Source organism: Baudoinia panamericana, assembly GCF_000338955.1.
Source record: "Baudoinia panamericana UAMH 10762 unplaced genomic scaffold BAUCOscaffold_11, whole genome shotgun sequence".
NCBI lineage: Eukaryota > Fungi > Ascomycota > Dothideomycetes > Mycosphaerellales > Teratosphaeriaceae > Baudoinia > Baudoinia panamericana.
The window spans coordinates 453578-474045 of NW_006911267.1; the positions used below are offsets into that span (position 1 = coordinate 453578).

The 20468-nt window shown below is 54.5% G+C and overlaps 15 protein-coding genes across 15 annotated transcripts; 5 read left to right on the forward strand and 10 right to left on the reverse strand.

Annotated features, from left to right (window-relative positions):
* Positions 1 to 569: 569 nt before the first annotated feature.
* Positions 570 to 1298, reverse strand: BAUCODRAFT_76519 (uncharacterized protein; the record flags this gene model as incomplete). Its single annotated transcript, XM_007681220.1, has 3 exons — positions 570 to 804; positions 931 to 1000; positions 1061 to 1298. Coding segments are annotated over 3 exons (543 nt in total), but the record flags the coding sequence as incomplete, so codon positions are not given.
* Positions 1299 to 1795: 497 nt separating this feature from the next.
* Positions 1796 to 2744, forward strand: BAUCODRAFT_237312 (uncharacterized protein). Its single transcript, XM_007681344.1, has 4 exons — positions 1796 to 2081; positions 2137 to 2172; positions 2230 to 2367; positions 2428 to 2744. The coding sequence occupies exons 1-4, from the start codon at positions 2022 to 2024 to the stop codon at positions 2566 to 2568; spliced, it is 375 nt and encodes a 124-aa protein (XP_007679534.1). The 5' UTR covers positions 1796 to 2021; the 3' UTR covers positions 2569 to 2744.
* Positions 2745 to 2853: 109 nt separating this feature from the next.
* BAUCODRAFT_52594 (uncharacterized protein) lies at positions 2854 to 3322 on the reverse strand (the record flags this gene model as incomplete). The annotated part of the gene is made up of 2 exons (XM_007681138.1): positions 2854 to 3157; positions 3210 to 3322. Coding segments are annotated over 2 exons (417 nt in total), but the record flags the coding sequence as incomplete, so codon positions are not given.
* Positions 3323 to 3640: 318 nt separating this feature from the next.
* BAUCODRAFT_237789 (uncharacterized protein) lies at positions 3641 to 6686 on the forward strand. The gene is made up of 4 exons (XM_007681345.1): positions 3641 to 3872; positions 3932 to 3994; positions 4049 to 5541; positions 5595 to 6686. Exons 1-4 carry the CDS (start codon positions 3855 to 3857, stop codon positions 6634 to 6636), a joined length of 2616 nt encoding a protein of 871 aa, XP_007679535.1. The 5' UTR covers positions 3641 to 3854; the 3' UTR covers positions 6637 to 6686.
* A 56-nt stretch (positions 6687 to 6742) lies between these two features.
* On the reverse strand, positions 6743 to 7843 carry BAUCODRAFT_57291 (uncharacterized protein; the record flags this gene model as incomplete). The annotated part of the gene is made up of 1 exon (XM_007681146.1): positions 6743 to 7843. A coding segment is annotated over one exon (1101 nt), but the record flags the coding sequence as incomplete, so codon positions are not given.
* Positions 7844 to 8351: 508 nt separating this feature from the next.
* Positions 8352 to 8681, reverse strand: BAUCODRAFT_37028 (uncharacterized protein). Its single transcript, XM_007681036.1, has 2 exons — positions 8482 to 8681; positions 8352 to 8411 (listed from the first exon to the last, which is right to left on the reverse strand). Exons 1-2 carry the CDS (start codon positions 8633 to 8635, stop codon positions 8404 to 8406), a joined length of 162 nt encoding a protein of 53 aa, XP_007679226.1. The 5' UTR covers positions 8636 to 8681; the 3' UTR covers positions 8352 to 8403.
* Positions 8682 to 8991: 310 nt separating this feature from the next.
* Positions 8992 to 10413, reverse strand: BAUCODRAFT_37031 (uncharacterized protein). The gene is made up of 4 exons (XM_007681037.1): positions 10364 to 10413; positions 10228 to 10259; positions 10149 to 10168; positions 8992 to 10099 (listed from the first exon to the last, which is right to left on the reverse strand). The coding sequence occupies exons 2-4, from the start codon at positions 10248 to 10250 to the stop codon at positions 9225 to 9227; spliced, it is 918 nt and encodes a 305-aa protein (XP_007679227.1). The 5' UTR covers positions 10251 to 10259; positions 10364 to 10413; the 3' UTR covers positions 8992 to 9224.
* A 200-nt stretch (positions 10414 to 10613) lies between these two features.
* BAUCODRAFT_125219 (uncharacterized protein) lies at positions 10614 to 10769 on the forward strand (the record flags this gene model as incomplete). Its single annotated transcript, XM_007681346.1, has 1 exon — positions 10614 to 10769. One exon carries the CDS (start codon positions 10614 to 10616, stop codon positions 10767 to 10769), a length of 156 nt encoding a protein of 51 aa, XP_007679536.1.
* Positions 10770 to 10804: 35 nt separating this feature from the next.
* Positions 10805 to 11695, reverse strand: BAUCODRAFT_150689 (uncharacterized protein; the record flags this gene model as incomplete). The annotated part of the gene is made up of 2 exons (XM_007681347.1): positions 10805 to 10914; positions 10969 to 11695. 2 exons carry the CDS (start codon positions 11693 to 11695, stop codon positions 10805 to 10807), a joined length of 837 nt encoding a protein of 278 aa, XP_007679537.1.
* A 213-nt stretch (positions 11696 to 11908) lies between these two features.
* On the forward strand, positions 11909 to 12880 carry BAUCODRAFT_37034 (uncharacterized protein). Its single transcript, XM_007681038.1, has 2 exons — positions 11909 to 12490; positions 12542 to 12880. Exons 1-2 carry the CDS (start codon positions 12050 to 12052, stop codon positions 12710 to 12712), a joined length of 612 nt encoding a protein of 203 aa, XP_007679228.1. The 5' UTR covers positions 11909 to 12049; the 3' UTR covers positions 12713 to 12880.
* Positions 12881 to 12892: 12 nt separating this feature from the next.
* BAUCODRAFT_75640 (uncharacterized protein) lies at positions 12893 to 14782 on the reverse strand (the record flags this gene model as incomplete). The annotated part of the gene is made up of 1 exon (XM_007681163.1): positions 12893 to 14782. One exon carries the CDS (start codon positions 14780 to 14782, stop codon positions 12893 to 12895), a length of 1890 nt encoding a protein of 629 aa, XP_007679353.1.
* A 486-nt stretch (positions 14783 to 15268) lies between these two features.
* Positions 15269 to 17085, reverse strand: BAUCODRAFT_26655 (uncharacterized protein; the record flags this gene model as incomplete). The annotated part of the gene is made up of 4 exons (XM_007680956.1): positions 15269 to 15735; positions 15788 to 16672; positions 16696 to 16820; positions 16856 to 17085. 4 exons carry the CDS (start codon positions 17083 to 17085, stop codon positions 15269 to 15271), a joined length of 1707 nt encoding a protein of 568 aa, XP_007679146.1.
* A 488-nt stretch (positions 17086 to 17573) lies between these two features.
* Positions 17574 to 18588, reverse strand: BAUCODRAFT_37037 (uncharacterized protein). The gene has a single exon (XM_007681039.1). The coding sequence runs from the start codon at positions 18370 to 18372 to the stop codon at positions 17797 to 17799; it is 576 nt and encodes a 191-aa protein (XP_007679229.1). The 5' UTR covers positions 18373 to 18588; the 3' UTR covers positions 17574 to 17796.
* A 194-nt stretch (positions 18589 to 18782) lies between these two features.
* On the forward strand, positions 18783 to 19365 carry BAUCODRAFT_37038 (uncharacterized protein; the record flags this gene model as incomplete). Its single annotated transcript, XM_007681040.1, has 3 exons — positions 18783 to 18793; positions 18849 to 18985; positions 19042 to 19365. The coding sequence occupies 3 exons, from the start codon at positions 18783 to 18785 to the stop codon at positions 19149 to 19151; spliced, it is 258 nt and encodes an 85-aa protein (XP_007679230.1). The 3' UTR covers positions 19152 to 19365.
* Positions 19366 to 19436: 71 nt separating this feature from the next.
* Positions 19437 to 20377, reverse strand: BAUCODRAFT_40717 (uncharacterized protein; the record flags this gene model as incomplete). The annotated part of the gene is made up of 2 exons (XM_007681120.1): positions 19437 to 20108; positions 20189 to 20377. Coding segments are annotated over 2 exons (861 nt in total), but the record flags the coding sequence as incomplete, so codon positions are not given.
* Positions 20378 to 20468: the final 91 nt, after the last annotated feature.

The following is a 20468-nucleotide window of genomic DNA, read 5'->3' on the forward strand; positions in this document are numbered from 1 at the left end:
TCGCAGGCAATTGTCACACATCGCGCCGGCCAGATCACATTATTACTGCCGAGGGTTGCACACAGCGCCATCTGCACTTTCTGTGGCCAACTGACTCGAAAAGGGAAAGGTGTATTCAACCGCCAATCCGAATCCTTGAGTCCATGACCAAGTACCCACGGGCCTATCCTACGAGGACAGAGTTCATCGGATGCTCTACTGTACCCTGACGTAGACTCTCCGGTTTTCCACAGCAGTATGGCAAGTTGAGCTGTTGTTGATGGTGGGGGCCCTTTTGGTGGGACTTCAATGCTCCCGCTAGTCAGTAGGAGCCAATATGTGCGGGACTTTGCCTTTGTGGCCGAGGGTTCGACCAAAGAGTTCTTCCTTGCTTGCCTTTCGAGTTGTAGACGTATGAGTCTTGCTGTGAAAGTGACCGTGTCCCTGGTCGTCACCGCGGCATTTCGAAGGCGCAAATGTTGATCCCAATTACCTCGATTGAAACTGCCGCAAGAAGCAAATTCGGAGGGGCTTTCAGCGAGCATAGATTGGCCGCCCATCAGGAACACGCCCAAGCGTCGCTGGCCAAGGAAGACGGTATCATCGCCATGCTCGCTCAACACCTCCATCTGCAGCCGGCGGAATGCATGGCCACCTTCGCCGTACAGCAACGGCATGTTGATGTCTAGGATACCAAGCAGGCAGTACGCCACGTCTTCCTCACGACTGGTCTCGCGGTCTGCTGCCCAACTGAATACCATGGCCGCAGATTCCGAGGACGACGGACCGAAGCGGATAATTCGCGAGTGATTAATGTAGTCCGCACTGATACCGCATCAGAGGACGAGCTGATCGTTCATATGTGGCGTGTCGGGCAGCATCCGACAGACTGCATACGGGTTCGGATGGCTTATTTTCGGCTTGTAGTGGCGGGAGGTTACATGGTAGCACTTGTGACCAATGAACTTCCAGTCTCGGTTGCAGAATATCGAACGCTTTGGTGCAAGCATCTCCTGCAAAGCTTAGCATGACACGCTGTTAGTGCTTAGCAGCAATTTGTGAGGGGGCTTTGTGAACTCACTCCAACCACGCGTGAACCAGGTGGAGGGCGTCAAGTCATTATTTAAGCCTGCTGCGATGTCGGCAAGGTAGATAAGACACAGCTCCGCACGCTTGTAGAACGTGAACATCGCATTGATTGACTCTGATAGCTCCGTACTGCTACGCTTGTCTATGCAACATGTGTCAATCCAGACATGGTCAAGCACGGTGAGCGGATTACAAGAATCTGGTGGGCGTGCGGAGATCTTCAATTTCATGGTGTTTTCCCATTGCGACCGCGCAACGCCTTCATCGTCGTTCGCTTGCTGTTTCCGCAACCATTTGTTGTAGCGTCTGGTGACCTCACAGAGCCCTAGAACCTTTTCATACCCCTTGCTATCTCTGCGTCTGCCTTTCCTATAGTCGGAGGAATTGATCTCATCGTCGCCCCAGCGATGGGACAGGATGGGCATAAGGTGGTATTTCATTGCCCAAGTGTTCCTCGAACTGGAGAAAGTTAATATTGATCAATATCATTGTGAGTGAGTTCAGCGAAGATTGGAGGTTAGGAGCTACCGTAAGGAAAGCCACATATGTACGATCGGTAGCCTGTTTCGTTATTGACATATCTTGCAAGTTGGCGCATTACACTTGGGATCATCATGCATGCATATCTGGAGCCTGATGCTGCAGCGCAAGGCTGCGGCACTGCCGCCCAACTGCCTGCGGTTGGGGCTGCGAGCACTCTTCGTCACATATACCGAACCAAGGTGGAGTGAACGTTCTTCCATCCGATCAGACGCCTCCCTCTCTCAAACCTATCATGAGGAGGGAGTTGGCAGTTCTGCAGTGTTGACCATCGCATGAGATACCTTCACGGTTTAGGGTGCATGCGGTAGGAGGCGTCTCTCGAATCATAGGAAGCTCGACTTGCCGAGCTTCACCCGAGTCTATCTCAACATACACCCAATGCCAAAAAGCAGTGTCTGCGAAACACAGACATGGCGCTCCCGCAGTCCGCATATAAGGACCGTGAGTTCCTCGCCGTGATAGGCGACGAAGTAGGCATCCCCTCCAAATTACTCCTCCGTGTAGGTTACTGAAACGAAGAGCTAGGACTCAGTGACCGGTATATTGCTGGCCGGCGTAGGTGTACGTCACTCTATGCAGCCCACACTCTCAAGTCCGGTCTTCTGACATGAGAACCAGCATGTCACCGACCCCCCCGACTCCCAAAGGAACTACCTCGTCGTGGATCAGAAGACCGAGACGTCAACCATAGAAGGCGCATTCGACTCGTTCACAAAGCAAAGGAAGGACATCGCGATTGTTCTTATCAACCAACATGTACGGCAGAGTGATTCCCAACGATATGTTATGGCACTGACTGATATGCTATTATTCTAGATCGCGGACAAGATCCGAGGACGAGTCGATGGCTACAGCGAAGCATTTCCGTCTATCCTAGAGATACCAAGCAAGGACCATCCATATGACCCGGAGAAGGACAGCGTGATGAAGCGTGTCAGGAAGCTCTTTGGCGAGTAGATTTGCGTCTTGTATGTGACTCTGGGTAGCCGCCACTAAGAGCGGTCTCGTTCTTGCCACAAACGCTACATTACTATAGACAGGATACCCAAAGGTCTCGCTATGATGCATCATCTTTTGAACATTATGTCTTCACATCTGGCTTTTGAAGCCCTGTAGCCTCTCTCCGTGGGCATGTCGACTCCCGACAACGTTGCACATAGTACCCGCGCAGAACCTTCCAACAGACCTCAATATCTAAAGGCCTTGCTTCCACTCGGACGCAACGATCGCGCCACTCCCACCGCGGTGGAACTCTACAGTCGCCATCAAACACGTGATCTTGTCCGCATCCTTCGTGTCTACGTCCGCAATGACCGTGTACTTGCCCGGCGGGATCTCTCTAGGTAGCGTGACGGTCTTGGTCAGCTCGGTCGCATTGTCCTTGTGCAGTGGGCACTCGAGGTTGACGTTCTTCACGGCGTCGCAGAGGTCGGTGGTCTGCCTGATGATTGTGATAAGGCCGAACTTGACCTGGAGATGCACCTTAGCGCCATCTTCGATGTCCGCCTTCAGGATGCCTCGGGCGGTGACGGTGAGGTTTTGGCCGCTGTGGGAGATTGTCAGTGAAGGTATTGGTGGGGCAAGTAAGTGCGACGTACGGCTTCGGTGGGTTTGGGTCGAGGTCTACTCGCTCAAGCGAGAGAACATCGTTTGCGGGGTCCTTGCAATGGTGCAGTGGGTTCTCCCCAGGTACTGATAGCGAATCGTCGACATTTGCGCTGATGTCGCTGGAGCTACCGAAGATGCTGGATTGCGCAGGGGCAGTAAGAGCGAGAAGTAGTGTAGCGGCACCAGCGAAGAGCTTCATGGTTGCTGTTACAAGTGTATAGTAGAGTGTTTTGATTGAGGATGCGATTGATATGGAGCATGAATGGCTACCTGGAGGCGAGGCGAATGGCGCTAAAGCAACGCCAGGTGACGACGTCAAGCCACACGGGCCAATTCCCTGCGCTTGACAGCTCGCTGCCTCAGGCCCTACGTTGCGGAAAGTGAGCCGCATTGGAGTTTCTGAGGAACGCCAGGTGGTGGTATGAGAGCAGCTGCCCTTAAGAACCACACCCCCTCCAACAGCGCTCGTAACACTCTCGACCACATAAGAGGACGTGCGAAGCCTGCATAGTCGAAACCACAACATCTCAATGCTCCCTTGACCGAACTCGTTAACAAGAGGGCAACACTCCGCCAGCCAGCACAAGGCCCGTTGCGGTCCCTTGTAATAAACAGCTCAGAGATCGGCCGTAAAGATGCGGCTGGACGTCAAGGTAGCTTCCTGTCCCACAATACAGTGTCATGGGCAGAATATGCTAACTCGGGAGCACAGAGACAACTCTTCGCTCGCAGTGAGCGAGTCAAAGGCATTGACTTCCACCCTACCGAGCCATGGGTATGCGTCATATCAATATAGCGAAGCTGAACGGACAAGTGTTGATTACTGTAGATCCTCACAACACTATACAGCGGCCACGTATACATATGGTCGTACGAGACGCAAGCGATTGTCAAGACCTTCGAGTTGACCGACGTGCCTGTTCGCGCTGGTCGCTTCGTGGCACGGAAGAACTGGATAGTGTGCGGCAGCGATGACTTCCAGGTACGGGTGTACAACTACAACACGTCGGAGAAGATCACATCTTTCGAAGCACATCCGGACTACATCCGAGCAATCGTCGTCCACCCCACCGAGCCGTTTGTGCTAACAGCTAGCGATGACATGACTATCAAGCTATGGGACTGGGACAAGGGGTGGAAGTGCATACGGGTGTTTGAGGGCCACAGTCATTACGTTATGGGCCTGGCGATCAACCCCAAGGACACCAACACGTTTGCGTCTGCTTGTCTTGATCGGACGGTCAAGATTTGGAGTCTCGGATCCAATACACCCAACTTCACGCTGGAAGCACACGAAGTCAAGGGTGTCAACCATGTCGATTACTACCCGCAGAGTGACAAGCCTTACCTCTTAACAACATCCGATGATCGGACGGTCAAGATCTGGGATTATACAACCAAGGCATTGATCGCCACGCTTGAAGGTCATTCGTCAAACGTATCTTTTGCTTGCTACCATCCCGAACTACCCATCATCATATCCGGATCGGAAGATGGCACGATCAAGATCTGGCATGCCAACACCTACCGTTTGGAGCAGTCTCTCTCGTATGGCTTGGAGCGCGCATGGTGTGTCTCCTATCAGCGCGGCAAGCAAGGTATTGCAATGGGTTTCGACGATGGTGCAGTCGTTGTAAAAATGGGTCGTGAGGAGCCAGCAGTATCCATGGACGGCTCCGGCAAGATCATTTGGGCTCGACACTCAGAGATCTTGACTTCCGTCATCAAGGGCGCAGACAAGAGCGTGAAGGATGGCCAGCCGATCTCGCTACCATCAAAGGATCTCGGCAGCACAGAGATTTACCCTCAGACACTACTTCACAGCCCGAACGGCAGGTTCGTTGCGGTATGCGGAGACGGCGAGTACATCGTCTATACCGCTCTCGCGCTCCGGAACCAGGCTTTCGGCTCCGCACTCGACTTCGCATGGGCCAGCAAAGAAAATGACAAGGACTGCGCCATCCGGGAGTCGCAGTACTCGGTCAAGATCTTCCGAAACTTCAAGCCGAAGTCTGGCGACGGCAGTGTCAATGTTGGCTTTGCCGCTGATGGACTGTCTGGTGGCGTGTTACTGGGTGTCAAGGGACAGGGCGGCATTGGCTTCTTCGACTGGGAATCTGGCAAGCTTGTTCGGAGAATAGAAGTCGAGCCGCGGAATGTGTATTGGTCCGAGTCGGGCGAGCTGGTTTGCCTGGCTTGCGAGGATACGTACTATGTGCTGCGGTACTCGAGAGAGCAGTACATGGCAGCTATACAAAGCGGCAACGTCGAAGATGATGGTGTGGAAGAGGCATTCGAAGTTGTGTGCGACATCAATGAGAGGTGGGTGGAGAGACGCGGAACTCTGAGAAATTATGCTAACCCTGTGCGCACAGCGTTCGCACCGGCCAATGGATTGGCGACTGCTTCGTCTACACGAACAGCACCAATCGCCTCAACTACCTCGTGGGCGACCAAACCTACACGATCTCGCACTTCGACCAACCCTATTACGTCCTCGGTTATCTGACCAGAGACGGCCGTGTTTACGTGTGCGACAAGGACGTCCAGGTGACATCCTTCGCCCTCTCAGTATCCGTGATAGAGTACCAGACCCTGGTCCTGAGAGGTGACCTGGACTCGGCGAATGACATGCTACCCGACATACCCGAAGACCAGAAGAATAAGATCGCTCGCTTCCTGGAAGGCCAAGGTTACAAGGAGCAAGCGCTTGAGGTCGCGACGGACGATGAACACAAGTTCGAACTCGCACTCGGGCTAAACCAGTTACAAATTGCGCTAGATTTAGCGCGGAAGGCGGACGTCGACCATAAATGGAAGACGGTCGGTGATGCGGCGCTCGGTGCTTGGAACGTTGCGCTCGCTGAGGAGTGCTTCAGAAACGCCAAGGACCTCGGCAGCTTACTCCTGCTCTATTCGTCAAGCGCGGACGTGGCAGGCTTGCGAAGCTTGGCCGAAAAAGCGAGGGAGGCAGGGCAGCACAATGTTGCCTTTACCTGCTTATGGCAGGTTGGTGATGTTGATGGTTGCCTCGACGTTTTGTTGGCTACTAGCCGGACAGCGGAGGCCGTGCTTTTCGCGCAGACGTACAAGCCTAGCCGGTCTAAGGGTATTGTTGGTCAATGGAAGCAAGGTCTGGAGAAGGATGGGAAGGGTAAAGTGAGCAGGATGCTAGGCGTGCCGGAAGATGATGAGGATATGTTCCCCGAGTGGGACGAGTACCTGAAGTTGGAGAAAGAGGGTGGGGCCGCAAACGATTTGGTTAACGTTGATGAATCGACTGCGACAAATGGCACGGTGAACGGCGACGCAATGGCGGATAATGTGCCCGAGACGAAATCAAAGGCTGCCCCTGTGGAGGCAGACACGGATGAACATGATGAAGCTGCTGCAGACGGACCGGAGACAGAAGCCTGATCAAGGCTTACAATTGTAGCACGGAGTTCGGCGTCTGGAGCATCACAGTCGTAGAACGCTTCTCAGCGCTCCGCGACCGCTGCGGTTCGGGAAATCCAGCCTACGATGACGCCTCGATAAGACATTGAGCGTTCCCTTCCACCTCCCACCTGCGCACAAACTTCAGACCCGCCCCTTCCAGCAGATCTCGCCATTGCCGCTCCGTCCGTTCCAGAGCACCAAATAGTAGCATCATATTGATATCCATGGCGGCTGCTCTTGGATTCGTATCTTGCACCTTCTCCGGAAGGACTGTCTCGAGAAGTAAGACCTTGCTGTACCCTGGCGTACACGCTTCTTTCACGCGCATCAGGATTTGGTGGGCCTCATAGTCCGCCCAGTCATGGCAAATGCTGTGCAGGAAATAGCAGCGAGCTCCTTTGACGGGCTGCTCGTCGAAGAAGTTGTACGGCATTAGCTCGATCTGGCTTGGGAGGTCTTTGCTCTCTCTGGCCGCGGCGATGACCTCTGGCTGGTCCTGCACTACTATACGAGCCTGTGGATGTGACGACGATACAGCGGCGGCTAGGTGCCTAGCGTCGCCGCCTTTGCCACCACCAACGTCCACAGAAAGCATTGTTGACGCGTCGAAGTCTTTGAGCAGCTTCGTGGGTGGGAACATCGAAGTCCATGGTGGCATCCCCGCTCGTAGGATGGCGAAGAAGCTGTTGAAGTGGGCGTGAGCATCTGGGTGCTCCCGAAACCATGTCCAGAGGTCTGGAGAGTCCATAAATGTCCGCCATGGAGGATGGGCGCCGTCCGATGGACTGTCGTAGTGCTTCTCTCGGAGATAGGCAGGAGCTTTGGTAATGACTGGTAGTATCAGGTCGAACGAATGATGGATGCCGTTGACCAAGCCATCCGGGTCCGCGAACGCACGCGATAGCTCGGTCTCAAAATATGCATTCTCATCTGTCGCTCCTATGATGTCGTTAACAGCCAATATGCGACAGAAGCGACCAATCAGTCTAGCGTCAGTTCCTGTAGTTTTAGCGAGTTCGTCGGGCGTCTTCGGACGGGTCTCCAGCGCTGCGAAAAGCCCCATCTCGCTGCTTGCCTTCACAGTGAATAGCAGAATTGGCTCCACCCAGGTCATCTGATACGCTTTCTCCCATGGCTTCTTCAGCCGCTGAACGAGTGCCTGAGCCTCGTTAAGGCTTTGTAAGCGTGCCGACTCATCATTGCCAAAGCTTGATCGATCGATACTCGAGAGATTTGCGATGATGGCAGAAGGGTCCATAACTGGTTATGCTACGAATGTGTAGGGTCGGTTAAAGATCACGAAGGTTCGCAAGAGAAGCAGCACACAACCGAGCGGGCATCAACAAAAGAGATCAGAGCGAGATGCTCGCCTACCTTCAGCTAAGCTGCTAATGATCCGAGGAGGATGTGACGAGTCCGGACAATGCGAATGGCTCGATGTCCCTTTCTGGTACAACGGCCAACATGTAATAGGTACCTCCCAACCAAGCCTAGCGTTTCCTGCTGCCGAGCGTGTCCCCCACAGCATACCGCCCTCTATGGTCAAAGTATCTGTGAAAGATTGATGCCTAAGGGCTACCATTAGCCCGGCAAGGTCAATAGCAGATCTTTAGGACTACTAATGGCCACAAATCTTTCGCGAAAGACTGTGGTGTGGGAGTCCTGAACACCAGTCAGGCTGACCTACTCACTACGCGCGGAATTGCAGACTTTGGACGACTTGTCGTCAATGCCCCAGGTTGCGAGTCAACGTACTAGCGCTGCTTAGTCATTCCATGCTGCGCTGCAAGCGTTTGTTACGTCGAGTGATCTCCCTGAACTTACCAGAATCTGGCGAAGTTGATGCGTAACGATCGTGAGCAGATTCCTTGGAGTGCATGACGGAAGCAACTGACCCAGGTTGCTTCTGCGGTGATCCGTGTTGATGAAGTGTCTCGTGTTGCGGTAAGCGCAACAATGAGTTGTTACTAGACGTCATACGCGCAAGCCACTTCAAGACTTGGAGCAGGCCAACAATTTTCTGCTATGCCACGCTAATTGAATGAGGTGAACGCGAATATTCGTTCCTCCTCCAGTAGCTGGCTTGTTGGGGCCGGTCTACTACTTGAAGTCAGCAAGCTTCCGTGTAGGAGCTGATGGTGCAGCTGGGTGGGAGTCCTACTTGATCACAACTACTCCGGCGGCGCTTCAAGGTAGGATCACTTTGGAAGCCAACCTGGACTGAGAGCATGCGTTCAGGCTCCCGCTTCGGTGAAAACATCAAAGAATCCTACACCGGTGGGCCTACATTCACGGCAGTCTGTTATTGCCATGGCGGCCGCAAGAGGGGGAGCGCATAGTCGGTCTCCGGGCACGCGTTCTTGACAATCAGGCTGTCGTCAATGACGTTGCGCCCAAGATCGAAGTCTACGTTGACCGGAAACCAAAGTGGGTGACACCAGTCACGGGAACCTATGAGCTTGACAGCATGGGATAACATACTCGATCAAGGACAAGATGACTTAAGAGCCAGAGCTACCTGAAAAGCGAGAGTCGCTGCTGCTCACTCCAACTTCCGCGCATGTACGTCAGACGGCCAGCCGCACTTTGAGCAGGTCTCTCTCAATGATCTCATTCTTTTTCGTCCCACTTGTCAGCTCCGGCATGTCCCAGGTGACATTGATATATCGCCCATTAAGCCAATCGCGCTTTTCTTGCGTTAGATACACTAGCGTATCGGCGCAGAGTTCTGGCTTTTCAGTGAATACCGCCTTGAACTCTTCGCTTAAGCCTTCTCCATGACCGATAATGTCTGTCAGATTGTTCCCTGGATGCACAGAGAATGCTAACAAGCCTTGGTCTTGGTGCTCAGCTGCTGCAAATTGCGTGAAGCGGGTTAGAGCGAGCTTCGAGGGCTGGTATGCCGACAGCCCGGCGCCGACAACATGTGCACCGACACTGGAGACCATAACAAGTGTCTTAAGCTCACCCTTGAGAAGCAGAGGTACGCATGACCTTGTGACAAGGTAAGGCCCCTTAACGTTGACCTCCCAGGTGCGCCACCATAAATCAGGCGTCGTTTCCACAATCGGTTTCATCTCGTCAAGGATTCCGGCATTGTTGATAACAATGTCGAGCTTCCCGAACTTCTGCGCGATTTCGGCCACTGCTATCTCGACAGACTGCTGATCGGAGACGTCAAGCTTGACGGTAAGCACGGTCGGCTCGGTGCGCCCAGCATCTTTAGCTGCCTTCTTGGCGGCATCGGCGACGCTGGAGAGGTCTGACCGTGCGCCTATGGCTATCTGACTAGCTCCAGCTAACGCAAACGCGAGGGTGATGGCCTTACCTATGCCCCGTGATGCCCCAGTGATGCAGATTGCATGTCCGGAGTGGTTGGCTTTGGAAGGATCGATAGCCGGGTAGGTGTCGCTGTGCACTGTTGAGGTAGTTGTATAGTCACCTGTTTCGGTGAGTAACTCTGCCAAACATGAGCTGCTTCTGAAGCATACCTGGTCCCTCAATGGGGTTCCTGGGAAGTGTCAGTACTCCGATTCGACCTCTGGTCCATAATGGATCCAGCAGACTCACCAAGTCCCTTGCGGAGGCGGCATTATGTCTCCCTGCGAAGGTGTGACAAGAACTTAGCAGACGGCAAGAATTCAAAGCAGATATGCGAGAGGACGGAGCTTGTTATATGCCAGGATTCGGGTTTTACGGTCATTACCTTGCTAAGCTCATGGCATTAAGGTAGCCTTTCCGGCTATCACCTTCTCAAGTGCCAAAATACATTTGCAGGCGAACGCTCGTCGCGCTGTTGGCGTCCTGCCAACACGTACGAGCGAAGAAAGGGTGTGGAACGTACGGCCGCAGCCCGCAGACTGGGACCTTCGCGGCCGCTTGAGCCGCGCCGCAGAGTGCAAAAGGTTGGTACCATCAGTAGAAGATTGCGAGCCACACAATTCCAAGTTCGCGATATGACGGACAAGGTACCTGTTGGACGCCGACTACAGTACATGGTTCCAGCAAGCGGTTCGCCATCCCGTCTTCACGCCAGTGCTAGCGTGCCTGCGGCTGTTGGAAGAAACCTTCCGCTCTGGGATGCCGCCTCTACAGCCCGTCGCAGCTACTAAGACAAAAATGAAGAGAACAGTAGAGGACATGGAACTCAGGCTACTCCTTGAGCGGTTGGCTGAACCTGATCGTTCACCTTGGTGAACGGAGCTGCGAATGCGTACCTCTTCACACCCGCGCCGTAATCCTTACCGGGCACACGCTCTGCATGAGACATTAGCGAGCCGTTGGAAGACAAATTCCACGAGTTATGCGCACCGTGGTCAGGCGGGAAATTCTCTCGCCTGTCAATATAGTACCGCTTGCGCAGATCTGTACCGTCTGATACCATATGGTAGGTGGCGTACACGCTTGCTCTCGGCTTCGCAGTGTTGTTAGGACCAGACCGGTGCGCAAGATGGCTACCAAAGATAAGGAGATCGCCAGGTTGCAGCTCGACGGGCAGCCATCGTTGCTCCTGCTCCCACCTGTCGCTGATACGGCCACCGTCGGCAAGTTCCACCTTCATCTTGTGGCTGCCGGGCACTACCTCGACACAGCCGTTGGCGAGTGTCGCAGCATCGACAGCCACATTAGCGGTGGTATGCTCTATTTGACCGATGTGATCGTAGGCAGGGGCGTCAAGGTGTGCTTGGAAGCCGTTGCCACCTGCCTGCTTATAGTTGATCTTATCCTTGAAGAGAAGCATGTCATCTCTGGTAAGCTGTTTCAAGATCTGCCTCAGGCTTTCGCCATGGAGCAGATTTGAGAAGCCGTCGTGGTAGTCGGCAAAGTTCTCGGTCCTCATAAGCTGACGCTGTCCCGATGGTGTGATCTCATCGTAGGGCATCCATTTGCCATGCTCGCGCGGCAGATTCCTTACTTCGTCGGTCCATTGTTGGAGTGACGACGGGTCGACAAGTCCATGCTCATAGGCACTCAATACAAGATAGCCTTCGCAATCGAAATGCTGGACTTGTTCTTGCGAGAGTTGAATGGCTGCCATGGTGAGGTCTTCGCTGGCCCTTGTCAGCTTCCTGGACCGCCCCCTAAGTGGCCTAGACCCAAGCCACCTTTATACCAGGCCGGAATCGTGACGTTCCAAGATCGTGTTGTCATCCCCGTGATGGCTTGTGGAAGATCGTCACTTCAATCTACGGCCCGAGTTTCGGAGAGAAGCGCGTGAGCGGTCTTCCTCCGGATCTTTATCGGTGGCCAACCCGGATCGGCATGTCATCAATGTAGCGAGGAATTGCGACCTTCGATCGGCTTAGAGTCCGCGGAGCCGTTTCATCGACGGTGTGCCGTGTCGCAAACCGCATTCCTGGACGAACACTCTACAACCAAGCCATCTTTGAAGATGGCCATTAGCAACGAGAGCGCAGTGGAAGCGAACGCCCGCAAGACCGTTGCGGATCTGTTTGCCTTCATTGAAGCACAAGGCCACAAAGACTACCTAGGAGAACGTGTGTCCCAATTACAGCATTCGTTACAAGCAGCAACGCTCGCACAGCAGGCTGGTGCCGACGACGAGACAGTTCTTGGCGCTTTGCTCCACGACGTCGGTCGGTTCATCCCAGCCGCTGAGAAGATGGAGAGCATGATAGCGCCGGACGGAACGTACGTTGGCGAAGCAAGCCACGAAGTTGTAGGTGAGCGGTACCTAAGGCAGCTGGGCTTCAGCGACAAGGTCTGTCAACTTGTTGGCGCCCATGTAATGGCAAAGCGATATCTCACCGCAGTCGACACAGCCTACTATGATGGGCTCAGCTCGAGCAGTAAAACAACACTCAAGTTTCAGGTTCGCGAGAAGTCCGCCAGTACCCTGTTCCAAGTGTTAACGCTAACTTAGGGCGGCCCATTCGACGACCAGCAAGTTGCGGCTGCGCAGCAGGATCCACTGCTTGAAGATAAGCTCGCGGTGCGGAGGTGGGATGATCTTGCTAAGGATCGAACGATGCAAACACCACCATTATCGGCATTCGAAGAGATGGCTGTCCATTCTCTTATTCGAGCTCAGTGACTGACTCTGGCGTATTCCATTGGATGGAATGTGGCTTCATATCTGAGGTCCATTGCCCGTTCATAATCCGAGGACATAGTACCTGCGGCTGCTCCGGCATCCACAATCTGATGAGGACATCGCTCAGTGCAGCCATTTTCGAACGTGTTTGCCCCATGTCGTGGCAGGAACACCCACATCTCACATTTGTGGCGGTAATTGTGGAAACTGAGGATCTTGCTGGAAATTATTCATCATGTCCTGCGTTGAGAGGAAGTCGAATTCACCCATGAAAAAGTTATCAAACATCGGTCCTTGCCCGTTGCGCGATACATCGTACAAGCTGTCATCGAAAGTCGGATGGCTTAGAGTGACGTGTGCATTAGACGGGTACGGGCCACGGTAGTCTTGCGGACGACAACGCTCCAGCAGATTGCCGGCACCCCGTGCGACACTGACCAGCAGGTGGCGAGGATGCATGGTTGATGTAACGTGCTTCAGTACACGTACCACCTCGCCAACCAAGGACCGAATCTCCGTGGTATCCACACGAACCGAGGTTGCGTATTTGGTGGACACCTTTAGGACGAACACTGTGGCGAACGCGATCATGAGGTCGAAATAAGTCGGCAGACCATTCAGATGGCCTTGTATCTCGGGATCCTGGATCACGGTTCGCAGAATGGTCGTAGCAGACAGAATGGCGTTATTTGCTAATTCATCAATGTCCAAAGCTACGTCCGGCGCTTTGAAGCCAGGCTTTCCGATGCCTCTGAACGCCATTGAGTACAAGTATAGCTTGGCGAAGTGGTAGTGGAGATGAACACCTTTCCTGGGATAGTTTCCCACGTAGTCATTGCGCGTCAGGCGCTCTGACCAGTACGCCCGGATCTCGTCCAGCTTGATACCGAATCGGCGGATAGGATCGATCATGTCGGCTGTCAACGGTCTTTCAACATCGATACCGAATGTCTCGTATACCTCCGTCCCTACAGACCAGAACTTGACCTGACTCACGAGCCGTGCATCGTCCTCTACAGCATGCTCGCTATCCAAGAATGCGGAGGACGCTCTGATTGTGTCGTCCTGTCGAGTCATTGGCGGTCTTCCGTACGCGATCGAAAAGTGGTGGTCGCAAATATACACGAGATAGTACAGCCGGGTGCGCAGGTAGTGAGACCTGTCTCCGCTCAGCGTTTTGAAGATGCTCCGCTGGAGTTGGATCTCAGTAGCCATGCGCACGGCAGCGCCAACGCATGTCCATGAGATACCGCTAAGCCAGAACGCGCCCACTAAAAGACCGCGAACGTCGTCAACGTTATTGTGGCGGGAGAAAGTCTGCGCTGCGGCAATGCTAACGAATTCCTGATACAACCTTTCGAAGTCGCGAGCGGCGAGATGAAGCGCACTGACCGTACATATTCCAGCAAGCAGAAGCGGCGATGTTTTGCGCACCTGTCCGAGACTTCTGCGGTCACCCAGGATTCGATATAGGAAGTGGTCGAGACGGTTCTGGTAGAGATCGAGGTAAGCTTGTGCCTGCTCCACGGTCAGGACACCACGCTTGATGATGTCTTGGTCTTCCCGGTTTGGCTCAACGCCAGGCACGATCACTGGCGTCATCACCGAGCCTGGAATGGCTGCTGGTCCTGCATTGTCATCCATGACAATCTCGAAGTTGTGTGGAGTGTGCTTCTCAGCAAGCGGAGAAAGGCGAGACGAAGGGTGGCTCCTCGGGGGCTTAGCATCGTCCTCCTCGTCGTCCTCCATCTCGTACTCGAGTAATTCCGGCATAGATAAACGATCAGCGACCTTGTTCAGCGCACTCTCCAGAGCTTTGACTCGACTCTCAGTTTTAGTCTTCCAGTCTGCATCCGACTCGAGAATCATCTGCAGGCTTTTGTTGACAGTGCATGATAAGCCGCGCTTCTTGCATCGCACGCAAGGCGGACCGTCACCCATATTACATTTGATCTTCTGCTTGCGGCAGGCAACGCAAGCAGTGATCTTGCGAGTGATCTCTGGCGGCTTCTCGCCATACTCACGGAAGGCTGCGCCTGGCGACGCCTGTGCGCTCGCATGGTGGTGCATACTTTCCATTCTCCAGTCCTCACACGGTGGCGTCAGAAAGTCTCCAGGGGCCATCTCGGTTTGGTTCGCGGCTGCAAGCCGCCATCGAGGATGATGCCCCGGAACGACGGGTTGCTGACATGGGTCCGGCATTGGTTCCGTGGCGTTGGGTGGTTGACTCGGATGTGGAGGCCGACTAGCCTGAGCTGTACGCACAGACGGTTGCTCTCAGAACGAGCCGGAACGTCACTCCTTGCTATCTACGAGGATGATCGCGGCCTTCTGGCCGAACAACAGAAGAAGAAACTCTTGGACATTGTGCGTCATGTTGTGGACCAAGCAGATCTACGGGAGGACTACAAACCTACCACCACATACTGTGGCCATCGTCACAGCCCAGGGTCCTGTCGCCCACGGAATGCTCACCGACAATAGATCAGCTCTATCCCGCCGTGAAGTCCGCCGAGCGTTTATCCAGCCTCCTCATACGGGCCTTGGCCATTCTCTCTAGCCCACGCTACTTCCACCTGCATGTGATGCCGTCACGCTTTGTGGGCCAGTCGCCACCGGAGCCTGTACGGGGCCCCCAACAGCGAGGCCTGGCGCAGGCCCGATACCGACTCCGTTCGTTTGTGGAGGCGCCTGCGCCCCGCCCCCACCGGCGTGCCTGTGATCCAGCTCACTGTAGTCGAGCACAAATTCTCTCCGCTCTCGTCGCCAGTTTGGCGCATCGAAGAAGACATAAACTCCTCGCTCCACCCGCTCATTGACACGGACGGGCGCCGCGCCCACCGGCTGGTTCTGAGCCAGGTCGACAAGCGGTAGTGATCCCGATGAATTTGTTTCACGCGTGTCTTTCTGCAACCACTGCCGCAGCAGTCTGTGCCATCGCCAGTCTCGTGCTGTCAGTTCGATGCTGGCGAGCTCTTGCTCAATTGAGCGCGGGTACTGGAAGAAGATGGAAAACAGTGTCTCTGCGTACGGCGTCAGTCAAGAATGCATTCGTGTAGTCCAATGTTGACGTACCGTCACTGAAAGCACCCATGCGACTCTGCAGTGGAGGCACGTTGCTCACAGTGTAAGCGCTGGGTAAAGTGAAATCGGGCACGACGTGTCTCTCATGAAAGTCGAACTGGCTCCTGCCGCTACCGCTGCCCGCAAAGACGGAGAAGGTCGGGTAGATAGGGTCTGGGTTGTCCAACTCCATTCCTAACGCGCCAAGATCCTGGCCCATGAAGACCCCATTTCGCATCGCTGGTGGTAGACTTTCGTCCACCGGCTGACCTGCTTCTAGTTGCCGCCGTGCTTCGAAGCCCGCAAGCAACCCGGTAAGGCCATACTTTTCGCTTTCGGTCATGTCAGCGTATCTCTTCGTACTATTGCCTGCAGGCTGGCCATTCGGTGCGCTTAGTTGAGGCTGTAGAGACTGCGCCGACTGTGCAGACCCCATCGGCCCCTGTTGCAGTTGCTGCTGGAAGGCGCCGATACCCTCCGCAGTTCGCATTGGCAGTTGCTGCGATTGCTGTGGATGGAGATTCCGGGCTTGTGAGCTGACATCGGGAGAAGCTATGGTACTGTTAAAGCCGACGCTTTGCCCACTACCAGTGTCACCGTTCATCTGCCCCCCTAAAGGCGGAAAGTCTTCGCCAGTGGTGGCTCGTTCTCGGTCTGATGATGGCTGCTGTGACCTGGAGCCATCGTACTGCTCTGTAGACTGCTGTGAAGGTGCCGCCGAAGGAGCTCTCTGCTGCTGTTGAGATTGCGCCTGCGGCTGCTGTTGATGTGAGGCCGGTGCTTGTGCTTGTGGTAATTGCCGTAATGGGTTATTGTTCCATCCCGAAGCGGCACTACTTGAATTGGCCCGAGGTCCTCCGGAGAGAGAAGGGAAGTCGCTAAGAGAATCAATGTTAGCTTGCATCCTTTGTATAGCATACCAAGTCCAGCTGCGGAGAGATCTGCCTTCTGCCATAGAGCATCGTTTACGTAAGCAAGCGAACAATAACAGGCACGAGCGAGGCACGCACATGCGTGACAGGCAAGCTCGTGACCGTAGCATAAGCTGCCTATTGTTGCCAGTGAAGGATGCGGACTCACCTCATATCAATAGGCCCTTGACCGCTGCCACCACCCATGACCTGTGCAAAGCCACTGAGCGCTGGAGGCCGCGCAGCACCTCCCAGTCCGCCACCGAGACCCGCACCGAGCCCAAGGCCACCACCGCCCCATCCACTGCCACCTAGACCATTGCCAAGTGAAGGCTTGCTGGTGTTCTGCAGTCTTGGTGTCTGCCGTGCCTGTTGCTGAGTTGGCGCGTAAGTATTCATTGCGCAGTGCGCTGACGGTGTAGTCTCTGCACACTTTGAATCCTTGTCAGCGACTATCCTCGTGACAGGTTGATAGAAGTGTAGCGAGCTGTGAGCGACGGATTCATGCTAGTAGTCAAGCAGTCTAACAAGCCAACGTTCTAGTCGTGAGGTGAACGAGTGTTGTGAACGGATTCTCTTCCGGACTGAACATATCGTTGTCGTTACGCAACGAGCCCGGTAGATCACAAGATCGCACTTACCGTGTTACCACATAGTGCTTCCAGTGCATGCAGATGTCCTGCGTTCTTGCCTCAGTCTCCGGCTGCAAAAGGCTTTGAAAGATCTGTCTGTAAGGTAGGCTGGTGACAAGCAAAAGTAGCGGCGTGATATCGCGTGTTAGAGTGTGCAGGCACGGGGATGTATATTGGGGCCTCGACTTAACGATCACCAGAAGTACTGGCAGGTACACATCAAGTTGCTGCAGGTGCGCGCTGGCGTAATTCGGCCGCTGCAAGCCAACCCGCCGATCCGCCTCCACGAGCCAAGTCCCCCGCCATAGGGCTGACTAGCGATGTGAAGATGGCACGTGATGATCAGAAAGACTGTCAATGGTGGTCAGGCGCGGACGGACGACTTTGCAAACGTATGTGCAAGAGTAAGAGACGCTATGGAAAGTGAATGCCGTGCGCGCGCTTGCTACAATCGCTCAAGACCCGCGGCCGGACAGTGTCATGCTCCACTCTCTTTAGCCTCCATCCGCCGTCTGGCCTGCAGAATCATCTCGTCTCGTCTTTTCTTCAGGCCTTCCGCTCTCGCAGCCTTGTCAGAGCTCCAAGCGCTGCGCTTCTGCTCTTCGCTCAGCTCCGCTTCCTTGCCTTTCCCGCCGACCCGACCCTGCAGTCCATATCGAGTAATCAGGTCTTCGTTCCTCGTGCCGTCCTTTCTGGTACCCGCACTGACCCCCACAGCCGGTGCCTGCTGATTCGGACTTGGTAAATGCGGTTGGTACGAAGGCGGCGGGTTGTCAAGCCCTTGTCCGCTCAGCACTCTCTCGGTAGTAGCGCCCACAGACTGGCCGTTTCTATGCAGGTCCCAGGCGATCGTTCTTCGGTCGAGCTGTGGGAACATTGCGGCTACTTGCTCGACTTTGGTAAGGTCAACTTGCTGTCCTCTCCGTGACGATGAGCTTGCATTGTTGCCGGGCGCGGAAGGCTTGCTCATGAACCAGCGGATGGCGAAGAACCCAACGAGAGCAACCGCGAGGATCTGAGGAATGTTTATGGACGAGAGAGAGGATTCCGCCATTGCTGAAGGCTTCGTGAGGAGTGCGCCCAGGATCACTTTCTTTATACGCTCCGATAGGTGAGTGAGACGCTGGCGCCTGTTTACGGCGTTCGAAAGACGATCCAGCTTGTGACTTAGACAGTGATGAGAGCGCACAGATGATGTTGCGCTCAATTATGCACACTGTTGTTCGGAAAGTCCTGGTTTCGCCAGCGTAGGATATACATGTATGATGCAGATGAAACTGATAATCACAGTCTCACAAACTACCTCTAAAGCCGCGGCTTGTGGCGGGAAGCTGCTTATGTAACGCATGCGTGCGCCGAAAGCATCACTTATCAAGATGCACGTGTTTGGACTTCACGACCAACGACTTTCCACCAACTAAATTCTAAAGACTGCGCAAATCTGACATCCCTGGCACAGCGACCATGGCGAACGGGTAAGATATAGCTTTTTTAGGCTCGCTTGAACATGCGCTGACTCGTCAACCACAGCTGGTCCCTCCTCATCTCGATCATCTTCATCGTTGTCTTCTCCATCGTATCCTGGTTCGCGTCGCCCAAGGGAGAAACTCAGACGGTCTGGAGAAGCACGCTCGTGCTAAGCGCTTGGGCCTGCTGGTTGATGTGGGGTGCGTATAAAGTATCTCTTCATGGCGTGGAATACGTTTGCTTATCTGTACGGCAGCAATAACCTTCCTCGCACAATGGCATCCGCTCATCACCCCTCAACGAGCGGACTTGCGGCCTGAGTATGTCAACGGACCGGTGAAGAGCAATGCTGCAATGTTGTTTTGAGCGCGTGACGATGCATGGGAGGGGCGTTTTGGTATGGGATGAGGCGTTAGAGCAGCTCTACAGGACAGCGTGGCGTGCTTCGCTTCACGATAACTCCTGTATAGCACATGATGACCAGAAAAGCATCACCGTCTACTGGTTTGCCACTCCCATTCGTGGCGACCGAGCGTTGTCAGCTACAAGCAGATACATTCCGTACCCCCATCACCCCAGCCGAGCATTCCCCATGACGCTTCTCCACAGCTCGATCAGATCGCCGGTCTCCACCACGCCTGCCGCAGCCGCACCACCATCGATGCCAACCGCCCGGAGAATAGCCCATCCAACTGCAGCTCGACAAACAGCACCAACAGCGCAGAGTAATGCCGCGGTGATGTACCCACAGCCCAGCAAAATTTCTAGCGCTGCTACATTGTTGATGATGACCGCCCAGCTTACTGCTGAGGCGCTGCTTGGTAGGTCGTACTGCCAGATGAGCAGCAGCAGAGGGAACAGTTTCGTGAACGAGCTCACCAGCAGCGCTGTGCTTATCAAGGCCGGACGAGGGTAGTACGGGATTGGTAGGAGTTTGCGCAGCGAGGACGGCAGACGTAGGGAAAGCAGGACCCGGAGAGGTAAGTGGAAGGATACCGTCTCGAGCGTGCACAGGGCGAGGAAGAAGAGGTACTGGAGCAGTATTGGCTGCGTTGTCAGCAAGCTTCCGCTCGAGCCTGCTGCACCGACTGCACTAGTACTGTTTCCGTACGAAGCTGTCTCATTTGTCCATGACGATGGAGGCAGTGGCAGTGGAGGAGGTGGCGAGAGCGGCAGGGACGGAACCGCTGAGGTTGCCTTTTCTATCCGCGCCCATGTCAGGTAGACGTCGAACAGTAAAAGGAGCACGGCGAAACGGATGATCGATGAGTCGAAGCGGTCATCTTCGCGATCCCAGTGATTGAAGAGGAGATGGCGGTAGACCTACCTTTCCCATCAGCCCAGTTGATGTAGCTGAGCTGTGTTCCCTAAGGCAGCTATGGTCACTATAGTGATAGGCATACTTGCGGTTTGATCAAGACAAGGTCAATGAAGAGGACTACAAAGTCATGCTCAACGTACTTGTCCGCGAACCGCTTGCAACGGGGACATTGCGTGAGCCGGACACCCTTGCCAAGCGCTTTATCGTCGGCTTTGCTGTAGGTTGTGTAGAGATTGGAGACGGGGTAGCGGCAGTGGATGCAGATGGGCATCTCTGTTCAGATTCTCGTGATGGTTGTGGCCTTGCGAAGCCTAGAACGAGTCCGAGCAGACAGATATACACATATCGTACCGACGCCCGCT

What these genes read in the sequence shown, in the direction of transcription:
- BAUCODRAFT_37034 (XM_007681038.1), top strand. Translation starts at nt 12,050, where the DNA reads ATGGCCATTAGCAACGAGAGCGCAGTGGAAGCGAACGCCCGCAAGACC. An exon ending in AAACAACACTCAAGTTTCAG is followed by an intron (nt 12,491 to 12,541) that starts GTTCGCGAGAAG and finishes ACGCTAACTTAG; the next exon opens with GGCGGCCCATTCGACGACCA.
- BAUCODRAFT_37037 (XM_007681039.1), bottom strand. Translation starts at nt 18,372, where the DNA reads ATGGCGGAATCCTCTCTCTCGTCCATAAACATTCCTCAGATCCTCGCG.
- BAUCODRAFT_237312 (XM_007681344.1), top strand. Translation starts at nt 2,022, where the DNA reads ATGGCGCTCCCGCAGTCCGCATATAAGGACCGTGAGTTCCTCGCCGTG. An exon ending in TCGCCGTGATAGGCGACGAA is followed by an intron (nt 2,082 to 2,136) that starts GTAGGCATCCCC and finishes ACGAAGAGCTAG; the next exon opens with GACTCAGTGACCGGTATATT. An exon ending in TTGTTCTTATCAACCAACAT is followed by an intron (nt 2,368 to 2,427) that starts GTACGGCAGAGT and finishes CTATTATTCTAG; the next exon opens with ATCGCGGACAAGATCCGAGG.
- BAUCODRAFT_37028 (XM_007681036.1), bottom strand. Translation starts at nt 8,635, where the DNA reads ATGACGTCTAGTAACAACTCATTGTTGCGCTTACCGCAACACGAGACA.
- BAUCODRAFT_37031 (XM_007681037.1), bottom strand. Translation starts at nt 10,250, where the DNA reads ATGCCGCCTCCGCAAGGGACTTG. An exon ending in CCGCCTCCGCAAGGGACTTG is followed by an intron (nt 10,169 to 10,227) that starts GTGAGTCTGCTG and finishes GACACTTCCCAG; the next exon opens with GAACCCCATTGAGGGACCAG. An exon ending in GAACCCCATTGAGGGACCAG is followed by an intron (nt 10,100 to 10,148) that starts GTATGCTTCAGA and finishes TCACCGAAACAG; the next exon opens with GTGACTATACAACTACCTCA.
- BAUCODRAFT_237789 (XM_007681345.1), top strand. An exon ending in TCCACCCTACCGAGCCATGG is followed by an intron (nt 3,995 to 4,048) that starts GTATGCGTCATA and finishes TGATTACTGTAG; the next exon opens with ATCCTCACAACACTATACAG. An exon ending in GTGTGCGACATCAATGAGAG is followed by an intron (nt 5,542 to 5,594) that starts GTGGGTGGAGAG and finishes CTGTGCGCACAG; the next exon opens with CGTTCGCACCGGCCAATGGA.